Genomic DNA, 14668 nt, shown 5'->3' on the forward strand with positions numbered 1-14668 from the left:
ACTTCATTGAGGTGCAGCTCAGGAGTAAGTGTGTGTGTGTGTTTGTGTGGTGGTAAAACCATCACACCTGGATTGGTCTCCACGAATGGTGAGATAGTTACAGATGGGAGACCCCTAGCCTTGAATGGGGCACTCTGTGCTGGGCTTGACCCTGGCCCAGTGCTAAGTCTGTTGTGCCTGCATGGGCCAGCCTCCCAGCACAGCCTGGTGTGGACATGGGGCTCAAGGTATCCTCCCTGGCTTCAGGCTGTAAAGCAGGGACTCCGGAAGCCTTGGACCTGAAGGCTGGGCTCAGCCTTCAGCCCCATTCCCTGCAGCCCTTTCCCATCTGCAGCAGCAGGTTCAAGCCACAAGTCCCTGTCCTCGCCACCCTGAGGTCAGAAGGACTTGAATATCTTCCCCAACCCCTTGAGCTTCATTAGTCTTCAAGCAGGGCGGGGTGGGCAATGACTTGTGATCTCTGGGCTCTTGTTTTGTTTTCAGACAGAGTCTCTCGGTGAGGTGTTGTAATTTAGCATAACTGACGCCATCTTATGCCGTATATTTAACTCATGCCTGTGTAAGTCCCATGAGAAAAGCAGAATGAGCTGCACCCACGAGAGAGAGAAATTAACGTGCTCAACAAAGAAGCAGGACACAGGTGTCAACCAAAAATTAAAGATTCTAGCTAAATTATTCCCAACAGGATGTCTTGCTTTGTAGTTTTTTGCTTTAGAGGCCCTGTGACTCTTCAGTTTAGCACCACTAGTTTGGACTCTGAAACAGGTCCATGGGTGGTCGCTGAGCTCAGCTAATAAAATTCCAAATTTATTAATTTAGCTGCTCGGATTCCTATGTTTACAAACACTCTTCATAGTCCAAACTGGCCTTGAACTTACTGTGTAGCCCACACTGGTCTTGAGTTTGAGACAATCCTCCTGCCTCAGCTTCCCAAGTGCTGAGATTACCAGCATGTGCCACTATATCTTTTCTTGACTTCTGGATTCTTGATATCCACACTGGATTGGACAGATGAGGAGGCTGTTGTAGTCAAGGGATTGCAAGGAAAATGATTATATATAGGACACATAATTTATATTATTATTATTTGTTGGTACTGGGGATTGAACTCATGACCTCGCACTCACCAGGCAAGTGCTTGTGCCCAGCCCTATAGTATTATTTATAATGGTCACCCAAGGAGTTGAATACAAAGAAAATGTAGGAAATCTGTCCACATACTAAAGACCTAGAGAATCCAGCTGAGGGCCTGGATCCCACAGCCATGTCCTGCATGAGTTCAGCTGAAGACCTAGAGCCCATGACAATGACTCATGCAAATCTATTTCATGACTCTATGCTTGGAAGGCCCAAGGGTCAGTGATGGAAGCTAAAAAGTCTGTGCCAGTGGGATGAAGGATCTGTTCCAGTAGGTTGAGGGTTCTGCAAGGGAACCAAGAAGTGACACTCAAAATAAGGACCAGGGCTGCCCTGGAAAGTATCACAGCTGTCGTGACAGTGAGGTCCTGAGTGCTTCCAACAACAACAGCTGAGTACATATCAGGAAGCCAGCATGACAAACTTCTCTTGGAGATTAAATAACACACACGTTTCCCTCCGGAACTAGGATGCGATGCTCAAAGTAAGGACCAGAACTCCCTTAAGGTGACCCATAGCCATCCTTAATGACAAGTTCCCGAGCTCCTCTGATGATAACAGCTGAGTTCATATCAGGGGAGCCAGCAGGACAAGCTCCTCCAGGAGAACCAGCAGCTCCAAACACCACCACCACTAGGAGAAACTACAGTGCTTCCTTTTGTTCTCCAGGTCTCCTTTTTATGCTGGCAACAGCCTCAGGGGGGCCATCCACGCTTGGCGCCACGCTGATTCAGTTCAGTGTGCTTAAGTTGCCTACCGGTTCCCACCAGTTCCCAGTCCGTCACAGAGCTTGAGCCCCATTCTTGGAACTTTTCCACCTGATCCCTGGAGCAGACGGGGCTTCCTCCCCAAAGTAGGGTACTGCCAACTGCCCTCCCCCCAGCACCACTACTTCTTTTTTTTTTTTTTTTTTTTTTTTTTTGTCTTTTTCATTTTTTATCGGTACCAGGGATTGAACTCACGACCGCCTGCTTGCAAGGCAGGTACTTATGCCGCTGAGCTAAATCCCCAGCCCCCAGCACCACCACTTCTTGAGGCTGGCACACTTCTGTGTTACGTCTCTGGGTGCTACTAATGTGCTGCTGGGTCTTGGTAAGGCCAGCAGGGATCCAAGAATAGTGCCTTTGCCTAAAGCCCTGTGTGTGCATGTGTGTTGCTCGCAGCCAGTGAGGACATGTGGCTACTTGGTTTACTTATTTTTTTTATTTTTTAAATTTTGAGGGGCTAGGGAATTAGCTTAGCAGCTCTCATGCTTGGCTGGTAAGTGTAAAGTTGTGAGTTCGATTTCTAATACCAAATAAAAATTTTTTTTGAGATGGGGTCATGTAAGTTACTAAATTGCCCAGGCTGGGCTTGAACTTGCAATCCTTCTGCCTCCCAGAATGTTGGGGTTACAGCATGGACCACCATAACAGGCTTCATCTAGAGTCGTAAGACTTTATTGGGACCCCAGACCTGCAAGGGCCCAAACAATCCAATAGAACTGGGGGGTCTTCTCCGAACCCACCATTGGGGGGCAGCTTGGTGGAGGTCACATCTGTATGTGATGCTGCTATCTGGACTCCTTTCTTGAAGTCCTCTGTGGGGGAGAGGAGTATGAATAGGGCAGTCCTAGCCCATGGCAATGCCCTTGTGACTGTCACTCACGGTGACTTCCAGGCAAGAGCCCCCGAGCTCTTTTCTCCTTTCTCCTCCTCTCATCCTACCTGGTTCACTGCAAATGTGATGTCCACAACCTCATCAATGACACGCGCTCCGGAGGAGAACTTCTGCTGGTGGTGCTCCAGCCGGGCCACCAGCTTCAGGAACTTGGACTGCAACTCCCACTGCCTGTGGGGTGTGAGGTGTGTGGGGCGGGGTGGGGCGGGGCTGGCCAGCTAGTACCACTTCTGGGTCCCCCAGAGCCCTCTACATGGTTCTTCTTGCCAGTTTTCCACTGAAACTTACATTATCCTAGACCTCCATTTCTAGAGTCTCCTTTCCAAGACCTCAAAAAAAAAAAAAAAAAAAAAAAAAAAAAACCAGAAAAAAAACAACCCCATATCTGCCTGAATCATGGGGGCTATTGGCATTCATTTACCCTCTCCTGCCCATCCTTCTACTTACCCATTTATGGCTCCTCTGCTTGTCCCTCCCTCTGGCCCAAGCCTCTTCATTGGCCCATTCACCCATCTCCCCACCATCCACCTCCCCACCCATCCATCTCCCTATCCATCCATCTCTCCACCATCCATCTCTCCACCATCCACCTCCCACCATCCACCTCCCACCATCCATCTCTCCACCATCCATCTCTCCACCATCCACCTCCCACCATCCACCTCCCACCATCCATCTCTCCACCATCCATCTCTCCACCATCCATCTCCCAACCCATCTACCCCCCTACCCATCCATCTCCCTATCCATCCATCTCTCCACCATCCATCTCCCCCTCCATCCTTCTCGCCACTCATCCACTCCCTACCCACCCATCTCCCCACCCATCTCTCTCCTCACCATCCCATCACCCATGCACCCTCTCTACGTCTCTACCCACCTGCCTTCCCTTCCATCCACCACCCAGGGTCTATGCCTTGACCAGGCTGCACAGTCATCCTCTAAACCCCCCTCACCCACACCTTTGTTGAACTTGGCTCCTATTAATCACCACCCTGCCCCCAACAGGCTAGAAAAGAAAAACAAAGTGCTCTGTTTCTAGGATGGAGAGATGGACAAGCAACAGGCTTAAAAAGCCCTTGGAACCAGACAACCGCCAGCACCTTGTGGTGCATACAAACATGGGGTGCCCCTTCCTGTGGGAGGGCAACCTCACCCAGTGCTTCCAGAGGGAGCATTGTTGAGCTGACTCAGAACACAGGAGGTTTTGCCAGGCCTGGGCACAGCTTCTGGTGCTCCCAAGGGCAAGAACCACAGAGTGCATAGCTGTGGGCCCAGGGCAGCTTGGGGAGGCATCCAGGGAATGTAGGGGAGGACGGAAAAGCCAAAACTACCCTGAAGGACCACTCTTAGCAGGGGACCAGTGGCGATGACATTTCCAAGGAAAGTATGGCAGATGTGCTAAGAGCCGGACAACAGTGGTGACCCAGGTCCTGGAGGATGGACAGTATAGTGCTCTGGGAGGTGACATGAGTTGGGACGGAATTGACTCGTCCAGGTTCCCTGAGCCTGGGGCATCAGCGCCGGGCAGAGAGTGCAAAGCAGGCAAAGGCCTGGAAGGTGGAGATGTTTGTGCTGTGCTTGGGAAAAGAGTGGCCAAAGAAAGGGTGGCAGTGGCCGGAATGATGTGAGGGGGCTGGCGCAGGCCTGGCCATGCAGGCTCCCAAGGCTGGACCCCAGAGCCAGGACTGTTGTGATCAGAGCCCAGAGGATGGCAGCCCATTGGCCTGCCATGGATGCTGGTCTGGAGCAGGCCGGAGGGGGTTGGGCGGGGACAGCTTCCAGAGAGGAGGGGCCCCGGGGGTCCCGGCCTGAGAGCCAGGAAACTGGAGCTGGTACAAGGACCCACTCCCGAAGTGAGTCCCTTGGTGGTTGGCCATCTGACCACCAGACCTTTACCCAATCTGTATCCCTACTGGTAGGGGTCTTCTCAGTCCCCATGGCTCAGGATGGGTCTTTAAATGTAGGACCCTGAGGGGCAGGGATGCAGTCTCTGTCCTCTTTGAGTTCCTGGGGTCCTCTCTGGGTGTGACCCTGACAAGGGTCAAAATGCTGCTTGAGTCCCTGTCACTGGGATGGTCTGTGTGGTGCAGCACCTAAGGCAGGCAGGGGTCGCTCACGGTCTCCATGTTCCCCGTGTAACAGGTGCGTGGAAGGTCGGCCTGCAGGTGCGGCTGGGCAGTGCAGACAGCAGGAGGTGCGCGTCGATGCCTGCCCTCAGAGCCATCTCCCTGATTACCTTACACCTCTGGGTCAGGTCTCTGTTCATCTCTGCCTGTGGGCACCTCAGTCACAACCCACATTGTGCCTGCCTAAACAGCTCAGTAAGAGAGGCTCGGTTCTCCTAAACCTACCTGGCCAATCCCATCACCCTCCAAGACCAAGAGCACCAGGCTGAGAGCAACTAATTCTTAGAATTTATAGGTGCATCCTGCTGCCAATTTTCACAATGTCTGGCCCCTAACCCCCTGCCCCAGAGCAATGCCTAGAGGTCTGCAGTCATTGTCCTAAGCCTGCAGTCACCTGGGTTTCAGGAAAAGCAGAGCCTTATAGGTCACCACATGATAAGGTCACCTCCCCAAAAAGCAACAATTATCCCAGGCCAGGGACCCAGCCTCCCCCCCCCCCCCCACCGGCCAAACGATGATAGCTGCCCCAGAACCAATCCCGAGAGAATGACCAGCCAGACCGTGACTTAACTAGGGTTACCCACACAACTGGCACCGTGAACCCCAGCACTGCAGCCCGCTCCCCTTTGCCTTTTCTCCACTTTCTATACAACCCCGACCTGGCTGCCGGCCCCTGCAAGCCAGATCCTGAAGCTCTCTCTCTGTCTTCTCAGCACAGTCATGCTGATTAAAATTCCTTTTCTGCCCTTGGTCACCTCTTCCCGTGGCATTTTGGGGCAGGCAGCCAGGTGAGCTGGCTCTGTTGGGACCACAGGAAGACCTGAGGCTTTCTCCTGAAGCTCCAGTGGTAGATTCACTGGCTTAGAAGCAAACCTCATCCCCCCACCCATCCCTTCCAGTCACCCACGGCTCCGGACCCCCCACCTCAGACCCGGCCTCCCTTTCCTCCTCTCCTCACTTGTCAGTCATTGTCTCGAACTTCTTCACGAACTGCATGGTGTCCTCACTCGTCACCTCCTCGGGCTCTGCATGGAGAGAAAGGGGGTGAGCTGCCTGGATCTGGAGGGAGCAGGGGAGCCCCTTGTCACAGAGGCACACAGCGAGGGCTTAAGGGGTCTCCTTTCATCCAGGATGTCTCAGGGAGGGTGCTTCCTCAGGCATGGAGCATGTAGTGGTTTTTGTTTATTTTTCTGTCTGGCCTTCATCTCTTTATTTATTGAACACAATTGTTTTATTTGATGAGGTGCTGTGGATGGAACCCAATAATTTCCACATACTAGACAGTGATCACCACTGAGCCATTTCCCCATGCTCATTCCGTCTTCTAGAAAAAATACCAGTTTGCTGGGTGTACAGGCCTAGGCCTTTAATCCCAGCACTGAGGGAGGCTGAAGCAGGAGGATCGTAAGTTCAAGTCCTGCCTGGCCAATTTAGCAAGACCCTGTCTAGCAAGAAAGAAAGAAAGGATGGGCAGACTGGAGATGTAGGTCAGTAGGTCTAATCCTAGTACCAAAAACAAAATAAACCAATGACAGCAGAAAAAAAAAACCCACAAAAATGTGTCTTAGTGTGGTCATAGATTAACTTAAACTAGTTTAACCTTAGGTTACCCAGGGACTTTGTGCTCTACTAAGCCATATGATTATGTTTTGGAGGAAGTCTTACAAATGCATTGTGTTAAAGGAAATCAAGGAAGGACCTTGCGTCTCAGTGCAAGGCTGCTGGAACAACACAAGGTACTTTTCCTAAAAAGTGTCCAAGTGGCACACTCCTGCAATCCCAGCACTCGGGAGGCTGAGGCAGGAGGATTGTTGTTAGAGACCAGCCTGGGCTACACAGGGAGCCGAAGACCAGCCTGAACTGCATAGCAAGACCCTGTCTCAAAAAAAACAAACCCTAAACATGAAAGGAACGTACAGTCCAATTGGTCACCGGGACAGACAAATGGTTAAGCTTTTGCCTCTTTCACTTTGCCCTTAAAACATCCTCACTTCTGTGCTTTGTAAAGACAAGACTCATAAAAACTCAGAGAAAACTGTCATCAGGGCTTCAGCCCTACAGACTGTAGGCCCTCCAGCCCATAACTTTGTCTCTGTTCATTTCTTGGCCTCTGTTGTACCTCATTTTTGGGACCTGTTTCCTCAGAGAAACCAATGACCTAGTTTTCCTGGGGAACTGACCCCACCCGTGTTCCATTCTTGCTGCTTAGTTGGGGTCATTTATCCTTTCTCAGGACCCCAGAAACGTGACTGTGGACCAGCCAGTCACAGCCTCCAGGGATTTATTCAAAAAGAAGCAAGCAATCTCATCAGAACAAAGAGGGCTTATCTCTGGGTGTTTGTTGGAATTGCTGGGAGAAGAGAACACTTTCTTCTGGGAGGGCTACAGATGACTGAACTGTAAGGGACTGGGACTAGAGGTGCAGGTGACCTCTCTGGCTTACAAGGGAGAATTACTTTAGAAACAAAACCACTCAGAGGACTACAGAGCAGAGACACAGAGGAGACCAAATCCTGATCAGTGCTTGAGTCCTGGATCCAGCCATTCCTGAAAGCCCATATACCTCTAATTTGCTGAGTAATTGAAAGGCCAGTGAATTTCTTCTTTTGCTTAAGCTATTTTGCACTGTTTCTGATGGAAAGTGTCCATGAGGGCCTCCTGCTGATGATCTTAGGAGCAGGATTCTGGAACTCAGATTCTAAGGTCCTGGGAATCTTTAGATCAAAAGCAAACCATTTGACTCAAAATCAGTGCATCCAGAAAGTCACGGGTGTGAAAATAACCACATCTCCAGGAAAATTCATTCTTGTAGACTTAGTCTGTGTCAAGTAACTATGTATAGGTGTGTGTAACCTTCACAAAACCAAAAGGCAGTCATAACCATGCCATGGAGATAAGCCATAAATAATAAGTAACTGACAGAAATGGTTTAATGAATCACAATTTGGCTAACAGGTTGTTTTGCAATGGGCCTGTTGAGAATTAATGATCAATTTTAATCGGCTTTGAGGGAATTGTTTGAATGCTTTTGAACCAAAGTTCTAAACTCTGAAAGTCCTCCACCACCCTAGATTCCAGAGCTCTAAGAGTGGGCCTGGGGGCCTGTGTTTGGCCAGGAAGGGGTGGGTGGGAGATGGTGGGCAGGCCCAGGACCTGTTTGGTCGAGCTCTGTCATCGAGTCATCCAGCAGCTTCTCATGGATCCAGGCAGTCATCTGCAGAGAAGAGGCCTCAGTTCCGCCCGAGACTCCTGCTCCCCTTGCTGGAGTGCCAGTGTCCCTCCTGTTTCCTGGGCACCCCACTTGATACCTGCTGTTTCACTTTCTCTTCGTCTCTGAGCAGGGCCATTTGGAAGTTATCTACCAGGACGGCGGTCAACAGGCTGGGCGAGGGGACAGCACAGTGCCCTTGAGGAGGATGCAGGAGGAGAGGCCCCAGCACCCTTTGGAGTTCAGTGTGGCAGGACAGGGGTCCCCCAAGGGGGTGGATGGGGGAACCTCACTTGAGGAAGATGATGTTTTGGATGAAGATGTAAATCATGAGAATGGGGATGATGTACCAGGCACCTGGGGAGAGGGCAGAGGGGTGGTCAGCCCGGCGGCTCCCTCCCACCCCCTCACCCCTGACCCCACGTCACATTCGGGGTCTCTGAGACCCTGGCCCCTGGCCCACCCTGGGCACGGTTGTCCATATAGATGAGGGACCAGTCATCCAGGGTGAGCACGGTGAAGAGGGTGAACATGGTGGTGAAGAAGTTCTCGAAGCGCCAGGGATCCGATGTTCGGAAAAGCGTCAGGATCATAGAGAAGAACACTGGCTGCTCAGGAACAAACCAGGCTCCGGGCCCCTGGCCCCGTGCCCCCTGCCCCAGCCCTGTCCCAGCCCCGTGGCACAGGATACAAAGGCAGGAAAATATGAGGATGAAGATAGTTATGATGGACAGCAAGGACCCCACCAGGGTCCCCGTCACTTCTTTGAGGCTGGTCAAGATTCTGTGGGCAGAGGGAGGGGGAAACCGAGTCAGGGTGTGCTGGCTGAGGCTTGGTGCCCAGGTGGCAGGAGATATGGAGTCTTTGATTTGCTGGGTGGCCTATTGAGCCAGTGTTTCAGCACTTCTCTGAAACATAAAGAGGGATCCCAGCCAGAGAGCCCAGAGGAGCACTTTCCGAAGCGGGCTGCAGCCACCTCTCCCCTGCCCCTGGAGCAGGTCACAGTGCTCTATTTCCTTGGGAGCCCAGGGCTCTGTTCTCTCTTCCTCTGGCCGCCCCACACCAGAGCCAGCAGCCAGGACCACACGGACCTGAGCCTCCGCACGATCCGGATGGCCCTCAGAGCCCGCATGATCTTCAGGACCTTGAGAATCCGAAAGAGGCTGTGGTTGTAGAAGGAGAACAGGGAGTTGATTTGCATGAGCACGAAGTCCAGCATGGCCATGATCATGACGAAGAAGTCTGAGGGGACAGGGTGACTGAGCGGGGATGGGACTGCTGGGCCCAGACCCACCAGCTCAGACACCCAGTCCCTGCCCCCTTCTGCCCACAGTTTCCCTCAGACAACCCCATTTCCACCCACCCAGATTATTCCAGGCATCATAAAAATACTGCAGGCCCATGGAAATGATCTTGAGCAGCGCTTCTATTATGTAGATGCTCAGGAAAATGCAGTCGAAAGCCATGAAGTACCACTCTGCGGGGATAGTAGGGGTGCACTCAGGACCTTGCCAGCCTCCCAGCCCTTCCCTCTGCCCCTCACACAAGCCCAAATACCTATCTTCTCCCTGGTTCGGCCCCAAATCGATAGCTGTGACTCAACTGCTCTGATCTCAGTTTTCTTGTCCATGAAATGGGTATAATAACTGTCCAGTTGATAAGAATTTTAAACATATGGAAACATATTTAAAGCCTATTACCTGGGGGCTCCTGGTTTAGCGCAGAGGGACAAGTACGTGGCGAATTCTTTCCTTCATTCTTACCCAGTGTATTTCAGTGCCCATTTTCTCCATTGTCTCCCCTACCTGGCCTCCTGCCCTGGGCTCCCTGACCCTTGTCACCAACCAAGAGTTCTTGGTCTCCCGCCCCACTCTCAGCAGCATATTTAGAGCTGATGCGCCACCTAGTGGCTGTGGTTGTGAACTGCACAGCCGCCAGTCCAGACGGTCTCTGGCTGACCTAGAGACCAATCGCTAGTGACACTGGTGGCAGGGCATCGACTTCCAAAAGTGAAGATCAAGTGAAACAAGTTATATAAATCTCCTGGCAGGGGATCGGGACATAGGAGCCCTGGATCGACATCAGGGCCCCTGACTCTTACCACCTCTGATCTTGACTTCTGCAAAGGTCTGGGCCATAAGCATGATGATGTTGAGAAAGATGATGAAGAAGATGAAGGTTTCAAAGACCCAGGATTGTGTCAGGTTCCTGATAATCATCCAGGGGCCCCAAAGGAAGGTTCTCAGTCTTTCACACAACCGTTGGAAGATGTTCACCACAAACTTCTTTTGGATCCGCTGGCCTCGGCTCCCTGTGAGGTGGTCAGAAAGTCACATCTGTGCAGCGGAAAAGTGGGGGACTGGGGCTCATTGTCATCCCTGCCTGCTGTCCATTCTCTACTGTGCCTCTGTGCTAGTGCTGGTCTTGGGGCCAGGCCTGACCTCTTCAGAGATCAATCCGCTGAAGATTCGGAGTTGGCTTCAGTGGACCCTTTACAGCTCTCTGTCCATTTTGCTCACGTGTCAGCTTATTTATGGAGAGTCCACCTCTCTTCACTGCTCCAGCCTCATGGTGACCCTCACTTTCCATGTAAGACCCTGCTCAAACTTCCCTCCTCCTGGCTCTTTCTGTGCCATCCTATGAGACATTCACTCCTCTCTGCTTGTGCGTGAGCTGGTTGCCATGTTTACTGCACTCCTAAGAGCGCCAACTCTGGGAGATTATTGGCTAATAGCTGAGGTCCCCTCCGCTCTCAGATAAGGCCCTCATCTCTGTCCTCACGTTTTAGTGGGGGGAATGCGGACACAGAATCCACAAAGACAAACATTCTGATGTGAAAGATGACAGGCTCCATCACTGGGTGGCTCATGATTGGTTAAGTGCCCCCTCCCTGATTTGGAGCCCTTTGAGAAAAAGAATGGTGCTTTTTTCCCTTTGTCTTTTTGAGACAGGGTCTTGCTATGTAGTTCAGGCTGGACTTGAGCTCACTCTGTAGCCCAAGCTGGTCTCAAATTTACAAAGATCCTCCTGTCTCAGCCTCCCAAGTGCTAGAATTTCAGGCGTGTACCACCACACCCAGCTTTGTGCTGGGTTTTTGCCTATACTGTCAAAGCTCAGGCACCCATGTTTGACAAGAACTTCAATGTTTGAGAAACGAATATAAGTGTGAAGAAAGAGGTGGCTGCATGAGGAAAGGTCTCATGGTGCGTGGAGGTACACAGTTCAGGGAATAAAGGATGGCGTGAGGGACAGTGAGGGGGTGGAGCTAACAGAATATACTCATGGCAGTTGGGCCAGGCCTCCAGATCAGCAGGAACCTGTGCAGAGCTCAGACTGCATCTACATGAATGTGGGCTGGGCAGTGGGAGTTGGGTTTTGGGGACCCAGAAAAGACTCACTTTTTTGCCTTTGATACTGCTCATCTTCTGACCAGTACTCTGAGTCTATGGTGGAGATATCCTGAGGGTGGACTTTGTTGGAGACCTGAGAGCCATGTGAGTGGACTGCAGTGAGGGACCGAATCCTGCTGCCGTGGGGCAAGCCCTTGGTGAGCTCCTGATGAATACCAGAGCCAACTGCACTGTGGGGCTTGTGTGGAACAAAGAGCTGAGAGGTGCTCCTGTGGGAATCCTTATAGGAATCTCTGTGATCGTAGCGGTATGCGCTGCTGTGGTGAAGCTCCGGGTGGTGGTGCTCCCTGTGGTGGTGCTCACCATGGCGGTGCTCCCTGTGGTGGTGGTGCTCACTGTGATGTGGCTCTGCATGGTGCTGCTCACCGTGGTGGTGATCTCTGTGGTGGTGATGCTCACCACGGTGGTCCTCACTGGGGTGGTGGCTGCCATGATAACTTTCTCTGAGGACGTGAGGTGCGCCCCGGTGGTAGGACTCTTGAGAGGGTTGGTTGATAACGCTCTCTCTATGATGCCTTCTGTGAGGGTGGGTGTCATGAGGATGGAGCTTGTTGGACTCGTGGGCTTCGTGATGCTGGGACCCCTTGCGGCGGTACTCCTCACTGTGATGGTAGGAATATTCGTGTTGGTGAGAGGGACTTTTGTGATGGAGTCCACCATGGTGGCCATACTCGCTGTGGTGTGGTGACACACTAGGTAAACAGTGTCTGCTAGAGCTGGACATCTCGCTGGGTTGGTGGGTCACAACAGAGGGTTGGTGCCCACCATGATAGTGGTGCCTGCCTTGGTGGTGGGGCCCATCATGGTGAGGCTCAGTGTGGTGGACAGTGGCCGGGGAGGGACCCCAACCAAGGGATGTACGATGGTGGGCTCTGTCATGAGGCTGAGCCTTGCTGTGGTGGGACTGGGAGAGCGCACTGTCCTGGAAGTCCTGGCGGATGTCTCTGCGCTGGTGGGACTCACTGTGATGACGGCCTCCTCCGGGGAGATGATGGGATTCGTGTTGGCGGGGTCTGTCCTGCTCCGGCCTGCGGTGTGGGGATGATGAGTGGGGGTGGGGGAGGGTATCCAAGTTGCTGGTGCTGTGCTCATTTTGAGCCTTTTCAGTCATCAAGAATTCGCTCTGTGGCTATGCCCGGAATCCTTGGAGTGAAGAGAGCTTAAGAACCAGAAGCTGTAGGCCCCTTTCCCAGCTTCCCTTCTCTCCTAATCTGGTTCAAAGCCAAGGGTGTGAGTTCTTTCCTCGGAATTCTCCTCTCTGTGATGTCGCCAGCAAGTGGACAGATACAATCATTCCATTTTACAGATGGCAGGGTGTGTGACTCAGAGAAAAAAGGAGTTGCTCTAGAAATAAAACTTACAATCAGTACCAGCTCCTTTTATTTTATTTTATTTTTTGGGTACTGGGGATCAAACTCACGACCTTATGCTTGCCATAATCAGTACCAGCTCCAAAGTCTCTGCTTGCAACCATGTGCTGGCTTGTCTTCCTCCTGAAATCCGCTGCAGAGTTTATCCTACACACACAGCTCACTTGTGCACAGCACAGTTCTTCTGGAAATGTCCAGATCTCTCCCTTGACTCTAGCTGCTTCCTGAGTGCTTGGTCATAGCCAAGCCCATAGTGACACAGGGCACCGAGTTCCCAGGAATAGAGGAGCACACTCCTTCTCAAAGAGCTTCCTCTCTGGTGCCAGCAGCAGATAGACAGTTTGTGACATACTTATTGTCCCACATACTTTTCTTCCTTTTCTACTTTTCTTCCTGGAGATGGAGACTCCCACCTATAGTGTATCTTTTTTCTTTTTTATAGTGCTAGGCATGGAACCTAGGACCTTGTGCATGCTAGGCAAGCACTCTTTGCAACTTTGCACTGAGCTATATCTCCCATTCTTTTTAATTTTGATATTACTATGGACCTTGGACAAAAGGCCAAGAAAAGATGATTATTTTATTTACTTAGCCTTTTTTTGAGACAGGGTCTCTCTATGCAGTTCAGGCTGGTCTCACTTGAGCTCACTTTGTAGCCCAGGCTGGTCTCAAATTTGCAACGACCCTCCTGCCTCAGCCTTTTGAGTGCTGGGATTAAAGGTGTCTGCCACCACACCAGGCTCAATTATTTTTCATTTTGAGATTTGGTCTTGCTAAATTGCCCCAGCTGGGCTCAAAGTCGTGATCCTTCTACCTCAGCTTCCCATAGTGCTAGCATTGTGGGAAAAACTGAATTAACAGTAACTAGGAGCTCAGGAGAAGAAAGGAAATTTTATTGATGCTAACAGACCTCATAGGAGAAATCTCCAAAGTCTGAGGTCCTGACAGAGAGCTTGTCTTATTTATAGGGTGGTGACTAGAAGTTACAAGAACGAGAAAAGCTTTAGCTGAAGCCATGGTATAATAGGTATCTTGTGGTGAGCATTGTTGTATGTGGCAAAGTTCTTTGAGCACAGAAGTTTCAGTTAGATGACAAGCTATGGTTTATATGAGTTTGGTGGCACAGAGCCCAGTGCCTGCAGCTTTATTGAACCCAATGGCTGCAGGTCGATCAGGATGGGAATACAGGTGTGAGTACCATGCCCTCCTGTGTGTAGCTGTAACTAAACCACACGAGCAGCCTGTGGGGCTTGGGTTTTCATCTCTAGGCCTGTAAACATCCAACTATTCTTCCTGCCACTTGGCACACGGATGCTACCAGGAGACAGGATCAATACAGCTGGGCAGGGGCTTTGTCTGGGCAGAAGCACAGAGTTCCTGGAGACATTTTTAGGCCGGGGTTCTATACCACAATCGAAAACAAAAGCGTGATGTTTGAACTTCGTGGGCCATGAGATGCAGTGTCCTCAGTGACAGACAGTCATCCAGCGGCCTCTGAAACCATACACCAGCCTGTGGCCCTGTGTGGCAGTGAACAGCGGCACTGTGCCCTGTCTGGTGAGTCCTTCCTCAGTGTTAATATGAACTCAGAAAGTCTGTGGATCAACTGTGAATGTGTGGAGAAGAAGCGTTGCCACCTCCTGAGGACCTTCCCTCCCTCTATGCACCCACCACTGACTTACAGGAAGAAGCTAGATCTCCTGGTGTGATAGATCAGAGAACAATGATTTCCTTCTAAAGAAACTGGTTTTACAT

The 14668-nt window shown here is 51.3% G+C and overlaps 1 protein-coding gene across 4 annotated transcripts; it reads right to left on the reverse strand.

The window, feature by feature from the left end:
- Nucleotides 1-2558: 2558 nt before the first annotated feature.
- Catsper1 (cation channel sperm associated 1) lies at nucleotides 2559-11538 on the reverse strand. 4 transcript variants are annotated; one of them, XM_063227557.1, is made up of 11 exons: nucleotides 9834-9931; nucleotides 9497-9610; nucleotides 9225-9375; nucleotides 8825-8916; nucleotides 8597-8737; nucleotides 8427-8490; nucleotides 8234-8306; nucleotides 8079-8139; nucleotides 5884-5950; nucleotides 2844-2967; nucleotides 2559-2716 (listed from the first exon to the last, which is right to left on the reverse strand). In XM_063227557.1, exons 2-11 carry the CDS (start codon nucleotides 9597-9599, stop codon nucleotides 2690-2692), a joined length of 903 nt encoding a protein of 300 aa, XP_063083627.1. In that variant the 5' UTR covers nucleotides 9600-9610; nucleotides 9834-9931; the 3' UTR covers nucleotides 2559-2689. The 4 variants fall into 4 exon arrangements, with proteins under 4 accessions (XP_063083627.1, XP_063083626.1, XP_063083625.1 ...); XM_063227556.1 differs by lacking the exons at nucleotides 9497-9610; nucleotides 9834-9931 and adding an exon at nucleotides 10238-10997; XM_063227555.1 differs by having other exon boundaries at nucleotides 8597-8916.
- Between the last annotated feature and the right edge of the window lie 3130 nt (nucleotides 11539-14668).

This window comes from Cavia porcellus, unplaced genomic scaffold, assembly GCF_034190915.1.
Source record: "Cavia porcellus strain 051 isolate PalLab524CR breed Dunkin Hartley unplaced genomic scaffold, mCavPor4.1 scaffold_17, whole genome shotgun sequence".
In the NCBI taxonomy this organism is placed as follows: Eukaryota; Metazoa; Chordata; class Mammalia; order Rodentia; family Caviidae; genus Cavia; species Cavia porcellus.

Excerpts from the sequence above, each read along its gene's own strand:
- Catsper1 (XM_063227554.1), bottom strand. The coding sequence starts at position 10,352 with ATGATTATCAGGAACCTGACACAATCCTGGGTCTTTGAAACCTTCATC. Across the intron at positions 5,951-8,078 it reads GACAGAGCTCGACCAAACAG|AGCCCGAGGAGGTGACGAGT; the intron begins GTCCTGGGCCTG and ends CTCTCCATGCAG. Across the intron at positions 2,968-5,883 it reads TTCGAGACAATGACTGACAA|GCAGTGGGAGTTGCAGTCCA; the intron begins GTGAGGAGAGGA and ends CACACCCCACAG.